This window comes from Aptenodytes forsteri, unplaced genomic scaffold, assembly GCF_000699145.1.
Source record: "Aptenodytes forsteri isolate BGI_AS27 unplaced genomic scaffold, ASM69914v1 Scaffold379, whole genome shotgun sequence".
Taxonomy (NCBI): domain Eukaryota; kingdom Metazoa; phylum Chordata; class Aves; order Sphenisciformes; family Spheniscidae; genus Aptenodytes; species Aptenodytes forsteri.
In genome coordinates, this window is record NW_008794088.1 from 2,474,977 (window position 1) to 2,489,391 (window position 14,415).

The window sequence follows — 14,415 nt, forward strand, 5'->3', positions numbered from 1 at the left end:
GGATGCGCGTGCGGCGCGGGGCGGGCCGCTTCCCGGCTGCTCTCCCCGGCGCCTGCGCATGAGCGCCGCCTCGCGCCTCCCGCCCTTTCCTCCTCCTCCTCCGCGAGGGCCAGGCCGTTGCTCCGCGCCCCGCCCCGGGCCGGGGATGCCGTGCTCGGCGCCCGCTCGTAGGAGCTGCGCGGCGGGCGGGGAGCGGGATGGAGGTGGAGGAGGCGTTCCCGCTGGTGGGGCAAATGGGGCCCTACCAGGTGTATCTGTGCGTCCTGCTGGCCGTGCTCCTCCAGGTGAGAGGTCGCCTCCCTTCCCGCCCTTTTCCCAAGGGTGGGGTGCAGCGCCCTGACTCGCCTCGGAGCACCCGTGGGGGAGGCAGTGCCGGGAGGGCGATGCCCCCACACGCACAGTGTGGGTGCTGTGAGCAGTTGCCCTCTCAAGTGGTTGGGTGGATGTGCCTGTGGTGAGTGCTGCCTGGTGTGAAGGTTCGTGTTGGAGGTCTTCTGCTGAGGGCTGCTGGTGGCAGTAACTGGTCTTCTGCTCTGGATTTAGCCTGCAGCAGTTTGCTGTGCTCCTGGGGCAAAGGTGACCTCTGTCCAAAGGCAGAGTGAACTTCTGCAGAGTGAATTTGGGGCAAGTGGCTTGTGCTATCTGTGCCGTGTTGCCTGAGGAGTTATGCCTTGTGTCACTCGGTGAGCAAATTGGGAGTATGCAGTTTGTCAGGTGAAGGGCTGGTTGAAGTGAAATTAAACTGAGATTTTCATGAGATACACTGGAAGACAGCGACTTCTGTCAGAGACTCTGCTGGGAATCCTACGCAACCTAGAGTTAATGGCCTAGGCTAGTGATTTCTAGGTTGCATGTGGCTTGTTTGTAGTGGAAATGTTTGAAAAGCTACAGGTAGTCACTGATAATCTCTGTGTGTAGAAGCTTTCATCTAATCAGCTGATAGGCTATGACTGCTTATGGTACTTTGATTTGCCTTGACTTAACTCTTAGAGTGTAGGGGCAGTGTCTCTGCATTAGGTATTTGCATGAGGCTCTACATTTTGGGTAGTCTGGTTTGTATTCTGTGAGATACAAAACTGGAACTCTCTTAAGTTTTGTGATAAAAATGGAGTCCAAAGGAACAGTGGAGTGCTATAATATCATTCAGAGACTGCATGACCAAGTGACGTGCTCGGCAACAAGGTTTGTTGTCTTTACTTCCAGCTTTGCTTCATCTTTGTGCCTATTCCTGTGGGGGTGGGGAGGGGAGATGGGGATAATATGTGCACCTTCACAGTCAGGCCTAGGCATAAAGTATAGTTTGAATCTGACAGAAGTTTGGTTTACTCCATGTTAACTCTTCAAAAACTTAATTGTAGTGAATTCAGCTAGGCTGACAAATGCTGGCTTACTGCCACTGTGGAAACTTACCAGCTGCAGGAGGGAAGAGGGGAACTTAAGTGTGTCTCCCGACTCTGCTGACCAGTATTTTGTAGTAATCAAGAACTTCCAGTCATGAGCTGTGAGACTGAAGATGTCTTCTCCTGGTGGCTAGGGGTCTGACAGAAGTATTAAGAAGCTTTGAGATGACCAAAGAAAATTCAGATGCCCAGTCCCGTCAGTTGGGAACTCTGTACTTGGTTGTGTAGCTATGATGATGAACAGCAAAAGCTTTGTAGGTTTCTGTTTCCTTGTACTGTTTCTTCTTTTTTTTTTTTACTGATTTAGCTGATTAGTCTTTTAAAATTAGACATTGCTTAGAGCTTGTTCTGCTGGCTGACTGGCTAGAAAATTTGTATGCTCACTGAAGATTAGGGATTAAGGAAGCAATAGTTACTTTTTCTTCCAGTGCTGGTTATGTTCTGGAATGAACTGCAACCATGACAAGTGCTCTGTATTTCCAGAGTTTTAAGTAGTATGGGTCAGTCGTTCTGTAATACTTTTGTTTGTTTTCTTTTTAATGGATTAACTTGCATTTCTCATGGGAGAAGTAAACAGAAATATCTTTACAAATCCTGGAACTAATTCAGAATAACTAAAGAAAAAAAGGGAGCAGGTTTGCAGGTCTGTTTTCTTTTTCTCACGTTATCTTTAATTCTTGAACTTTACCAATGGGGATCATCCCCTGACTGATATGTTTTCTTTGCTTCAGATCATGCAGGTGCAGGAGTTTGTAAGGGATTTAGATGTGAAGCTTGTTGTTTTTCAGTCCGTGAATAGATTTGGACTTAGACAACTGGTTCCTGCTTGGGTGGTTGATTGCTTTCTGTGTTCCTTTATTGGTGCCAAGTTACATAATGTGTCACTGGGATGTGCAAGAGCAAGATTGAAGGCAGGTGCCACAATTGGTGTTAGTCTTTTATCTGGTTTATTGTCAGTCTTTGGAGGATGGACCCAAAGGTAAGTAACGTATCTGGTGTGTGTGATGTAGATTTAGGTAATCATGGGCTCCTTTAGTGGGTTAGATGCAGCATCTGGCTGCAGAATGAGAACTCCTGTTAAGTCTGTGTCACTGGCTCCGCCATGGACTGACTATTCCATTTTATTGCTTGTTTCCCTGTCCCTTCCCATGTGCTCCCTCAGTTGGCTTGTATTTTCACATTGGCCTATTGATACAAAAAATATTTCTATGTTCTTAAAGATAAGAATACCACAGGGGTGAAAACTATTTTTCTCTGCTGTATCAAGTCCCTTCATCTCTTATGCTAATATACTGAGCTTAAACTCTGCTTTCCCTGCCCCGTAAGATTCCCAGCAGATGTTCTTGCTTTCCTTGTAGACTTTTGTGCTTTTTCATCTCTGCATGTTTCTGATCTCTTGAGTTTCATACTTTATAGGTATTTTCCCTCATCTTAGTGTTTTTCTTCTCATATAAATTTCTACAGTAAACTACTTCTACCATGTAGCCTTACTGATATGCCAATGTATCTGATCTCTGAATTCTGATTACAAACATAGTTTAGCTCACAGAACTTCTTTGAGGCAAGTTGTACCAAACACTTATGTCTGTATGGGTGAGACTTTCCAGATGATAGTCAATTTTCATGTGGCCTTGACTGAACTGGTACTCAGCCTGTGGAATGAGCATACTGACACTGGCAAAAAACCTCCAGGTTGCTTGTAGTTGGAAAAATGTTTTTGTATGTCATCAGTGTAAAACTAGATTAAGTGTAAGTCTTGTGGGCTGCTGCTTTCATCTTCTTCACTTCTTCACTGATTTGTATTCTGCTACCTGCTGCTGTTATGCGTTAACTTGTTGAGCTGTTACTGTATTAAGGTATGCCTGCCTTATTCACTACCAACTTAATAGGACTTTGGAATATTTTTAGGGATGTTCTGTAGCAGTGGTTGCTAACTTTATAATGAAGTGACGACAGCTAATGTAGAGAAACATTTTTTCCAAAACCTGTGGAATTACCTAAAGACTGAACTTATCTGAGGAATGTCAGGATAGACTAATGATGTGAATTTGAGACTGGATTTGTCTTGCACTTCCAGTGTATCTTTAAGTGAGGGAGGGAGGAATAAAGGGAGCTGATAACTCTTAAAATACTTAGGACTTTACTTTGAACTAAAAGTAATTACTTGACACCTATTGATGACTAGAAGGGTGTTCGCTACCTTTTGAAGAAATTATATTGAAGCATTATTAAAGAATGGTGTCTTTTGGTGTTTGTTTAGTGTGTGTAGCAACATTAGACAAAATCTCACATCTTGATCAGATGCTTGGGAGCATACAAGCATATTAAAAAAAAAAAAGTTTCTTGGTCTCTTCTGACTCAATCTACATGGTTGAAAGCGGTTTGCCTTTGCCAGTGAATCTGAGCTACAGGATTGCCTGAGTCCAAACTGAACCTGCAGAAATCTGAGAACAGAAGTGTGTTCCTACTATATCTCTCTTAAAAGGCTTTTTAAAACATGTTAGAGTTTAAAAGGGAGGTCTTGTTTGCACAGCTGGAAAAGGCTTTACCTGAAGTTGGGTAAAGTGCACTGCACAGCAGTATGGATAATTACCGAGAGTGGCGTTTCCCTCCATCTTAGGGACTTCTTACTAACTGAAGGGAAGATGGAAAAACAGTTAAGATAGTAACATCAAGTTCCTTGAATAATAGTTTGTTTTAAGGCAAAGGCATTCTTGATACAGTGCAGCCGTAATGAGTGGTGCTGCTAGCATCTCTTTGCTGTTGGCAGCAAGATCATCATGTATGACTTCTATTATTAGAATATCCCAGTGCAGAAAGCTGCTCTTTAATCCTCCCATCTGCACACATGTTTTGAGGGAAAGCAAATTCTGGGACATGTGGCTTAAGTAAGGCAGGCTCATCCCAAATCTTTAGAAACAATACAAAAGAAGTAGTGTCTGTCTTCAAATAGGATACAGATGTAATCCCATACGTAACCTTGTTTAACTCTCTTTCTTGACATTTCTTATCTACCCCTGTACACATTCTACCTCTTCAATGGCATGAGTCATCACTCTGTAGTTGTAATGACAGTAATGAAATACTTTGTCAGTGAATCTTCTTTTAATACTTACGTTTGCTTGAGTCTATTAGGCTGTTCTTTGAACCAGCCAGAATTGATCATAAATTGCACAGCTTACTCCCAGTCCTTGATGAGGTATACTATTAGGACTTTATCTGAGTAGAAAGTACAAAACAAATCTGAAATGTAATGAACAATTTAAAATGAAGGAAAGAGATGGGTATTACACAAATTACATTACAACTGCTAGTATAGGGTGCTGAAGGTGTTCCAGGGTCTTCATGACAGGTATGCTGTTTACCCAAAGTTACTTGCACTGTAACTTAGACATAGTTCAGCTATAAGTATCTGTAAGGTATGTAAGCAAGGTGGCAGATATAAAAAGGATTTACAGAATTGCCATGTAACCTTCCTTCACTTTGATTACCTCACTGTTTGGCTTTTTTCTTTATGTCTATGGGAGAAGTAAGAGTTTAAGTCCCTCTGATTCTCAAGAAAGCAGTTGCAGAATGTGTGTCAAACATGTGCAACCACTTATGCAGAGGGGTGGTTTCAAATGTGGCATGAATACAAACACAAAAAGTAGGGGCCAAAATTTTTATTTCTTGGGGCAAGCTTCTTATTCCTACATCTTTTCGTGCATTGTATCTTACTCAGAACATGCTTATGCTAAAGGATGGTGTTGCTTTCCTTGTAGAAGTAATGGAGGCTTTTAGAGTAGTTCTATCACTGAATATAATTCCTTGTTCTGGTATAGCTTATTCCTGCTTAGGAAGAAAAATAAACTAGGTGGGTGTAAGTATGTAAACTAATCACACAGAAAGATATGCTGCTACTCATTTAGCTAAGAATATTTCTACCTGAAACGTGGTGGAACTTCTAAGTGAAGACCAATCCTACCATTTGCTCCAATTGGCTGGGGAAATCTTTTAAGGAAAAAAAAAAGGTAGTTCTTTGGTCACATGTTACATTTAATTTCAATGATTTAGATGCTAACCAAGACTCCTTGGTCCTTTAGCGGCCTTCTGTAAATCAAACATAGCTGCCAGAAGAATCACAAGTATAGTCAAGACCCAGTGTGGTCTGTCTTTCTGTAATTGCTTCTTTCAGATCCTTAACTGTTCCTTAAAAGAAACAATCACTTATAACTATAATATCAGGAAAGATAACCTTAAAAACATGAATGCAGCTGATGCAGACATTGCACTATATTTTGCAAAAAACCTAAAATAACAATGCTGAGTTGTGACATCCTTCATTAGCAGTGGGGTCCTTAACTCTCAGCCATAACGCAGAAGTCTAAATTCTAATAACTGCTTCCTTGCCGATTAAATAGCTAACCTGCTATCATTTTTTCCAAAAATAATCCTGAGTGGAGGGGAGTCATGAATACCTTATCAGCTGCCTACATCTCCATCTTCCCTCAAAATTATGTTGTGTCTTAATCCAAAACAGTGCACCATCCATACATCCATAAGCTTTAAATTTATGCTTGTATGCAGGGGAAAAGTATGATCAGAGCAAGCTTGAGGTATAGAAGAAACATGAGCTGTAGCTTTGAGACCTTCCCTTCTTTAGCTGCATCTGAACTGCAAAGCACATGTAATTGAGCTCATATTTAGGTGGTTCTAAGCATCATTTGCAATTGCCAGGTCTTCTTGCTCTTCTAATGATCACTATATTCACTCTGACACCACATGTTCCGTGTGTATGTATCCATATAAACACATCTAGTCAGCTTTTGCAATTTAACTTAAAAGGCTGACTTCAGTTCCTGTGCAGTTTAGTCCTAGAAGATGCCTGTTCAATGTGCTGTTGTAAAGACCTTAACAGAATTACTGCTGATGGGCATAGCAAGAAGCATGAGTTTTGGGAGAAGCACAGAGAAGTAGACACTCTGAAGGCCTAGCAACAGAGGGAAGGAAGCAGATTGTTCTGCCTAGTTTAAAAAAACAAACAAACAAATGAAACTTTCTTTAAAAAAGTGAAGGCTGCACGCTGTGTAAAGAGTGAAGTTGTCAGAAAGAACTTGTTCTGGGGCTCTTTACTCTAGCTGTGGCTGAATGCCTTGCTTTTGCAATGTCTTTTTAACAACTGGGAATGGAAGGTGCCTGGGAGGCACTGTGTCAGTGGTGATTGGCATCTTTATATGGAGCGTGGGTAAAGCGTATGGGGAGATGTTTTCAGATTATTAACAGTGAAGTTATTGTTACATAGAATATTTTGTGCAATGGGATGGTATTTGGATTCAGTGGGAACTGAAGCAATCCTATCTTCTGCTATTAATCAAGATGGCTTTCAGCCTGGCAAACTCTGAAACAACCCATCTAGACAGTCTGTCCTCTGAGCACCCTCAGAAGATGAGCCTGGGAGTTAACTGGCATAATTCTACTGGATAGCAAAGACTATGGATTAAAAATATTTGTATTATGACAAACTATCTCCCTTTCCTTCTTCCCTGCCCATGTGTACACACAGTCTCTAACTTCTCATGTTTTGTAGGCAATAAATTACCTGTATTTTTCCACTAGCAGGCCACATCATTAGGGCTCTCATCACTGACACTTCCTCCATTTTAGAGACTCTAATTTCCTTTTCTCTCAGGTGATAGAACTGGTAGATGTGTAATTGAACTCAGAATAATTGTTTCCAACTTGCACATGATTGTTGCTCTTTATTTCTGACCCAAATAAAGTTTTGTGCTCTCAAATGCTTTTTTTTGTTAACTGGAGTAGTTAATATAACTACTTCTATTTATAGGTAATGTAGTGCTTCATGTGCATTGTTTGCATGAAGTAAAAACTGCTTGCTTTTTGCAAGTAGCAGCCCAGTGGGACTGGAGTCCCTCTGGAGCAATAGCATCTGTTTTCTAGGTCTTGTCTGTTTACAATATGATCTCTGACTAAGTTTGGGACTTAACCTGGTTAAACATTGTATTTGTGTTCACCTGGTCATTTTCCTAATCCTGATGGGCTTGGGGGGGAAAGGGTGTTAAGAATTTGCCTTGGAAGGCACAATGAAGCTTTTGAGATCCTCGGGTAAGGAAAGCTGAAGAGAGTTGTATGTATAGCTTATTCCAGCTTTCTGTTTGTGGTATGCTGTTCAGTTATTGGTGTCTTAAAAATATATTGAGAAAGACCAGAGCTCTTCAGTCTTTCAATTTGCAGACCCCCCTACAGACTTCCCGCTGAAGACGTTAAATTCTTGTACAGTAAATTTAAGACTGCTGACAGCTTTGTGTTTGTTTTTCCCAGAATTTTAAAAAGTAATTCAGGGACTTCTGAGGCCTGTAGGCTGTAAGTTGAAAATCACTGGTTTAGCAAGTTCCACCACAAAATTAGTTAAAACTGATCTTTCAGTTCTGGAGCATCATGTTGCTCTGAAATAGCAGTAAACCAAGACTTTTTTAATTTAAAAACAAACAAACAACAAAACACAAGTAGATCCAATTGCTTATCCTCAGGCAAGTCCTTAAAATGAATAAATGAATGAAAGCAGCTTATACAAATGTCAGCAATGTGTTTTAGTCTGGATACTGAAATAACAAACTTCTGAAGTAATCAGTGTATGCTTTTACTGCATCTTTTTACCAAGTTAAATGCTTTAGTCATTTGGTAGTGAGGAAGTCCAGGCACAGCCGAGAATGTGCTCTTCTCATAGTCTTAGCAGAACTCCCTCTGTGAGACCAAGGTGCTCACCCAATATTCTTTGGTGGTGTCCCAAACCAGTGTGCTGAGGTGCGAACTTTGATCTCTTATAATACTGACTGTAACTGAGATGTTGATAGCCAAAGCAGGCTGGACAATATGGAGAGAGAGAGAGAGAGAGAGAGAAAGATGAAATGCAGACAAAAGAATAATCACGCTTGTGGAAGCAGGACTAAACTCTGCCTGATACTTGTCAGCCCGCAATTCCTGCTTTTTTTTTTTTTACCAGCAGTGGCTGACTTTTTCTTCATGTTATCCTATAATGCTATTGAGACGGTTCAGTCCTGGGCTGGTTTGTAGTATATTCATAAATTGGAATAGGAACTTCTGGCACTTTTTTGTTTTGTTCTCCTGTAAGTCCTTCTTTACATAAGAAGAATGGAGTGGCCCTTCTGACGTGTTATTGATGAAACTGTATAGCTGGTGTTCAGCTGAGGAGTCTTGGCACTTGATTACACATCAATGTAATTTAACTTTCTTGAATATTCCTGTTCAAGCAGAGGTAGTATTTATAGTGCTTTTTGTAATTTTGGTTCTTGTTTATTGGCTTGGTTCTCTAACTTACCAGTGTGAGCATTTTTGGCAGAGAAAAACTGGAAGTTTACGTGTAGATATTTTAATAAGGCACTTAAGCTTTCTTTCTGCCTTTTGTTTTTAAAGGCAGAAAATAATACTTCCAACTTCCTTATTTGTGTTCAGAGGCCTGTCAACCTGTGATGTGAGGGTGACTTTATTTCCCTTGCTCAGGGTGATCCAGTCATAGCAGTGGCAAGTCCTGTCCCAGCCCTTTGAGATGCAGTATATGAGTCCATGCTAGATAAGTATGTTTGCCTTTCTTAAGTGTTGTTGCACGTAGTCCAGCATACTACAAAAATGCAAATGCTATACTGCCTGAAGCAGTTCTGGACTCGTGTTTTCAGTCTACCAGCATGCAGTTGGATGCTGTGCTAACTGTTTAAACATATAGTAAAACTTCTGTTAATTTCTGTCACTGAACTTGATGCTTTGTAGGGCAAGGCTGTGAGGTTTTCTTCAGGCTGGTGTACTTTGTAAGGTGCCAGAAGCATTGTAGCACCTGCTTCTCCATTCTAGGTCTCTAGCAAATTTCAGGTCTCCTTAGTATCGTGCATTGCCTGTACCTCCTATGTTATTTTGAAGAAAAAAATGTATTTATGGTCACTTTTAATGTTTCTGTGGTAGGTAGCACACTAGGTGTTAATTTAATCAGGAGACTGATATACTACAGTAGAGGAATCCTACTGAGCTCTTTTCAGTCCTGTAAGTTGTTTCATCTGTCCTGGAGCAAACCATATAGGTAAATGTCTTGCAAGATTTTGCTTCAGTGCAAGACTGACAGCTGACTTCTTAACAGCAAACTCATTATCTGTATTTATAGCACTGTGGAGAAATCCAGCTTGCAGGAAGTAATAGCAACCTGTCTCTTGATGGTAAGTTTTCTTACTTGTTTATTCTGGTGTTTGAGAGAATGGGGTGGTGGAAGAGGTAGAAGAATCTAATGCTATTGGCATGGTTTAATGAAGTATGCATATTCAGAGTTAAATTCAGTCATGTTCTTGCTGTGTGCAGCATATTGTTTTGTTCTTGGAGAACCCTTTGTGGAACTTTGTTTTGACTTTCCTTTGTCACCTTCTGCATTCCCCCCCGCCCCCATTTTGCTTTCCAGTTATAAGCAGACTCTGACATACCCTCTGTCTTGGGTTCATTGACAATAATTGAGAAATCTCAAATGATATCAATTTACCTAAAAATACTGGATCTCTAGGATGGCACTAGTGAAAAAAGTGCAGAGCTGAAAGTACTTCACTAAATTTTGCTGGTAAAGATCACTTCTGCATGTTGGCAGAAAAAGGGTAGATTCATTTTCTTGTGATAGACTACACAATAATTATTAAACCAACTTGAGCTGAGGAGGTGAGAGCCTAGGTATGTGGCCTGCACTCCTATCTCCAATGCTATAACTGGCTTTGCCATCATTAGGTAGGCAAGAGTACAGGTACAAGGTGTGTGCAGTGTTCCCATGGCCCTGTCAGGCAAAAGTACGTACGCAGGACTTGGCTACTATTTGGACTATCTTTGCAGAAAACTTGTACAATGAAGTTACTTGCTCTTGAGACTCAAATGTTTGTGCTGATGGGAAGTAAAGCAGGCCTTGTCTGTGCATGTGCTGTTTGGTGACAGCAGTCACCTGACTAATGGCATGTGTGCTGGCTGGCAGTCTGAGCAGAAAGAGCGCCAAACCCCTACCACTGCCATTGCCCACCAAAATGATGCTGAGCATGAAACAGAGCTGAGGGGTGTGTTTAGATGCTTGGAACAGAGAAGAAGGGGAAGCTAAGGGGACGTCTTCCACAAACCTGTAGGAAACAAGGCTCTGAGTTGTGGTTTGCTGTACAGCGTTAGATTTCAATGTAGATGTTGAAGAATTTCTAGAATAAAGTTATGTATGGGTTTGGACAGACTGATCTTTTTTCTGTGGATTCTGGAGGCCTGCATTAAGGTTGAAAAACTCTAACTTGGGTAGGTTTTCACAGTTTCTCTACAGAAACCCTAAGTTCTTTCAAAATATGTTGACTGCATCCTTGCACAGGTAATAATCAACAGCGGTTACATTCTTCATGGGGAGTATTTCCAATCACAGTGGGGTTGGGGTTGTTAAGTGTCTCAGAGATTACATCGTGTTCTTCTGCACATGGTGATTCTTTGCTTTATAACTACAGCATAGCCTTTCCTTCTTTCTTACGGTGTTCTCTCTATTGTGCTACCAAGAGGGGAAAGATACTTTGGTAGGAGAGCATGTTGTCAGCAACAGGTAATAATTTTGCAGCAGAAAGATGTTTTAAGGCTTTTCTACACAGAAGAGTTATTGAGGGGAAAAAAATCATGTGAATTTAAAGGCAAATCACCCTTTTGAAATAATTTAGAGCAGATGAGATCATCAGACTTTCAAAAAAATAAGGCGGCTCTCCAGCTTTTCAGCTGCTTGTCATGGGTTCAGGAGAAATGACTCTAATCCTAAAATGTAACCATCTCATCATAGGCTTCTACTGGAGAAAAGTCATTCGTTGTTCTCCCTTAATTTCTTTCTTCAAGGTGCAGTTTTAATGTTACTGAATTTGAAAGGTCCGAAGTTAGTGGCTTACTCATTATTTTGTTCAGCAGTGAATGCTTCAGCTGATACTTGTCTAGAATGACCAGGCTGGTTGTAAATTGCTAATGAGCTGATTAAAAAGGTTGAAAGCACTTCTAGTAGAATTTGTCTTGCTTTTGTTTTTCATTTGTGCTTCATAATGGCTAAATTATGAGGTCTAAAAGTTTCTTAAATTATTTTTGTGTGCATATTTTCATTATACACAAATGAAACTATTTAAGTTCTTCCTCCCCCTCCCTTGCTAGCCTTATTAGAGATTTTTCTTTGAAGTAATTGATTATGAAAATGAACACCAAGAAAGCTGGTCAAGACATTCCAGGCATTTGTATTAATATTAATTTTAAAATGTTAATTTCAAAACCTGTTAATGAAATAGCTATAAATGGCTAACTAAAATTCGTTCTACTTAGCAGAGAAAGTGAAAGTTTACAGGTTAAGATGTTGCCTTTTAATAAATCTCCTTACACCATGGACTTCTAATCTAGACAACTGTAAAATTTTAACCTACAGAGAATATAAACGAACAGGAGAAACTTAAACCAAACTGACAAAACTCTCAACACTTCATCAGTGACTATGAGCTGCTGCCTCCTTCCCCTGTGTTTGGTATTCATCTTGATTAATACAGATCAGTGCAGGGAATTCGGTGGGGAACTGTTAACATCCATGTAAAGCCAATTAAAATGTTTTATGAATAGGAGGTATACATTAAACGACATAAATTTGACTTGACTTGTACTATATGGGTTATAGAACAAATGAAAAATGAAAGGCTTTGTTTGCCACAGTGTGTATAATGTAGCCATTTTATACCTTATAAAGTTGTTATATAAATTTCTATTCTGATTTGATAGAACTTTATATTGATCACCAGTCTACAGAACTATCTTATTGCGAAGTGCAAGCATTTAGAATTTTTAAGGGGGGAATCTCCAGATTCATTAACAGAAACACCTGCATTTTATTTGAATGTTAAAAACTGTATTCTGAATTTCTTTAAGTTTGGGGTTTACTTCATCATGTTTAAGACCACTTCTAGAAAATGTTTCTGGTCTTCAGAAGTGTAAATGAATTTTGGAGGGTGTTTTGTGGTGTTTTGTTTCTGCAATTAAATGAAGAAGGTTTACCATACCTGTGACCCAAAGTACAAGACAGATGATCACTAGGAAGAAGTCTTGTGACAGCAGTGACTCCAGTGAACTTGAGTATAGAACAATACTATTTGATAACATCAAAACATGTCTCCATCTTCATACATTTTTCTGATTCAACAGATCAATTGAAAGTGTTTCTATCTTTGTTATGTCCTTGCTTGCTGCAGCCACTAGGATGCTTAAGGCTGAATTTTTTTTATTGAAAAAATATCTGTAGTGTTTCTTTGTGTGCCTGCAATCACTTATTTTTTGATTTAGTTTTCTGTAGCCGGGGTGGGTTTCACCTAGAGCAAAAATGAAAAGCATTATGCTTTTTTTTTTCTCTGAAACAAATGCCTTGAGGATTTCAAGTTCTGAACTGCTTCAAAAATATGTTTGTTATTTCACAAGACAAAAGCAAGGATGTTATCACTTAGTCCTGACACGGAATTGTCTGAGCGAGTCAGAGTACAGGGATGCACTACAGATCATGACTTGTCATTCTCATTTCTCAGTAATTTCAAACCATTCGAGAGTACCGTATCCATTCATCCCTAGCAATATGGCCACTCAGCTCTTTAACACCTCTTTCCCCATGTAATCTTAGTCATTGCCTTCTTTTGCAGATGAGGTCTTACTTTTCATTGTTGTCTATCTAGAAGTTGTTCTTTAGCTTAAATAATAACATAGTCAACAGATTGTGGTTTTTCTTCCAAATTCCTTTTGATATTCAATAATTTTATATTAAAAAATGGAAAGAGAATGATTTTTTTTAATACTTATTTACCTCCTGCCGCTGCAGTAGTAGTTTATTATGTAGAATGCAAAAAGGAGCTGATGGAAAGAAAATGCTTTCAGGTAGTAACTCAGGGGTCTCTGTGTTAATTTAGTAGTAATTCTCATTTAGATCTGGGTGTAAGTCTGACTGCTCAGCTGTTGTACAGAACAGAGTAAGATTACCTGGTGTTGCTTGCATCAGAATGCAGAGGTCCTCAGACTTCTTTTCTTGTGCCTATCTATGGTCTTCCCAGTTTTGAGAATTATTTGCGTAGCAGCCTTCTGAGAGAACACACTTCCTGCGGGTACATTTTTCCCAAGAACATATGGAGGAGATGCTGGGAGCAGAGCAAGGACTGTGTTCAGGAGGTGTCTGAAGCAGGCTTTGAGGAATGGAGTGGCATAGCTAAGGGTTTTTTTATGGAGGAACTAGGCAGGAGAAGCAACAGGATCCTTTTTTTTTTTTTTTTTTTGGTCAGGAGCTGCCATGCTGAGTTACTGTTCCTCAGTGAGGGCTTGAGACAAGAGGCAGTTTTATTTGGGGGGGGTGGGGTGGTGTCTTTATGTTGGTAGCAGCAACTGCTTTTGTCTCAGACTTTATCATCTGTCTTCTGTTGCAGAACTCGTGGCACTTCTATGTTCAAACAGGTCTAAAAACACTGGGTTTTAAGATGGAGTTGCAATGTAGACTGTTAAAGCAGTGGCCTGTGAATGATGTTCTGAGCAAGCAGCAGTGACCCAGCTCTAGATCAGGCTTGAAACATCTGGGTTTCCAGCAGTTTTATTTATTCTTTCCTAACCAAAGCCAGCTGTTCATCACTGTATTTAGACTGTGTGTGTATAAATGCGTAGATATATTAAAAAAATGCATATGTACATTCACATGTGTACCTCTATCTCTTTTTCAAGAGTAAAACAGGTTTGCAGAAGACTAAAAAATAGGAAAGAATTAATTTTGGTAAAACTGGGAAGGATTAGATATGGAACAGTTGAGGAGGAGATCTCCTGGAGTGTGTGGAAGACAACTTCCTGACACAGCTGGTAAGTGAGCCTGCCAGGGGAGGTGCCTCGCTTGACCTGCTGTTTACTAACAGAGAAGGACTGGTGGGAGATGTGGTGGTCAGAGGCCGTCTTGGGCTTAGCGACCATGAAATGATAGAATTCT

General features: G+C 40.2%; 1 protein-coding gene across 1 annotated transcript in view; it reads left to right on the forward strand.

Moving 5' to 3' along the window:
* Window positions 1-197: 197 nt before the first annotated feature.
* Window positions 198-14,415, forward strand: part of SLC22A15 (solute carrier family 22 member 15) — a 37,977-nt gene continuing 23,759 nt past the window's right edge. Inside the window, exon 1 of the mRNA XM_009274547.1 lies at window positions 198-284. Within this exon, the coding sequence (XP_009272822.1) occupies window positions 198-284 (87 nt within the window). The remainder of the gene's footprint in view (window positions 285-14,415) is intronic.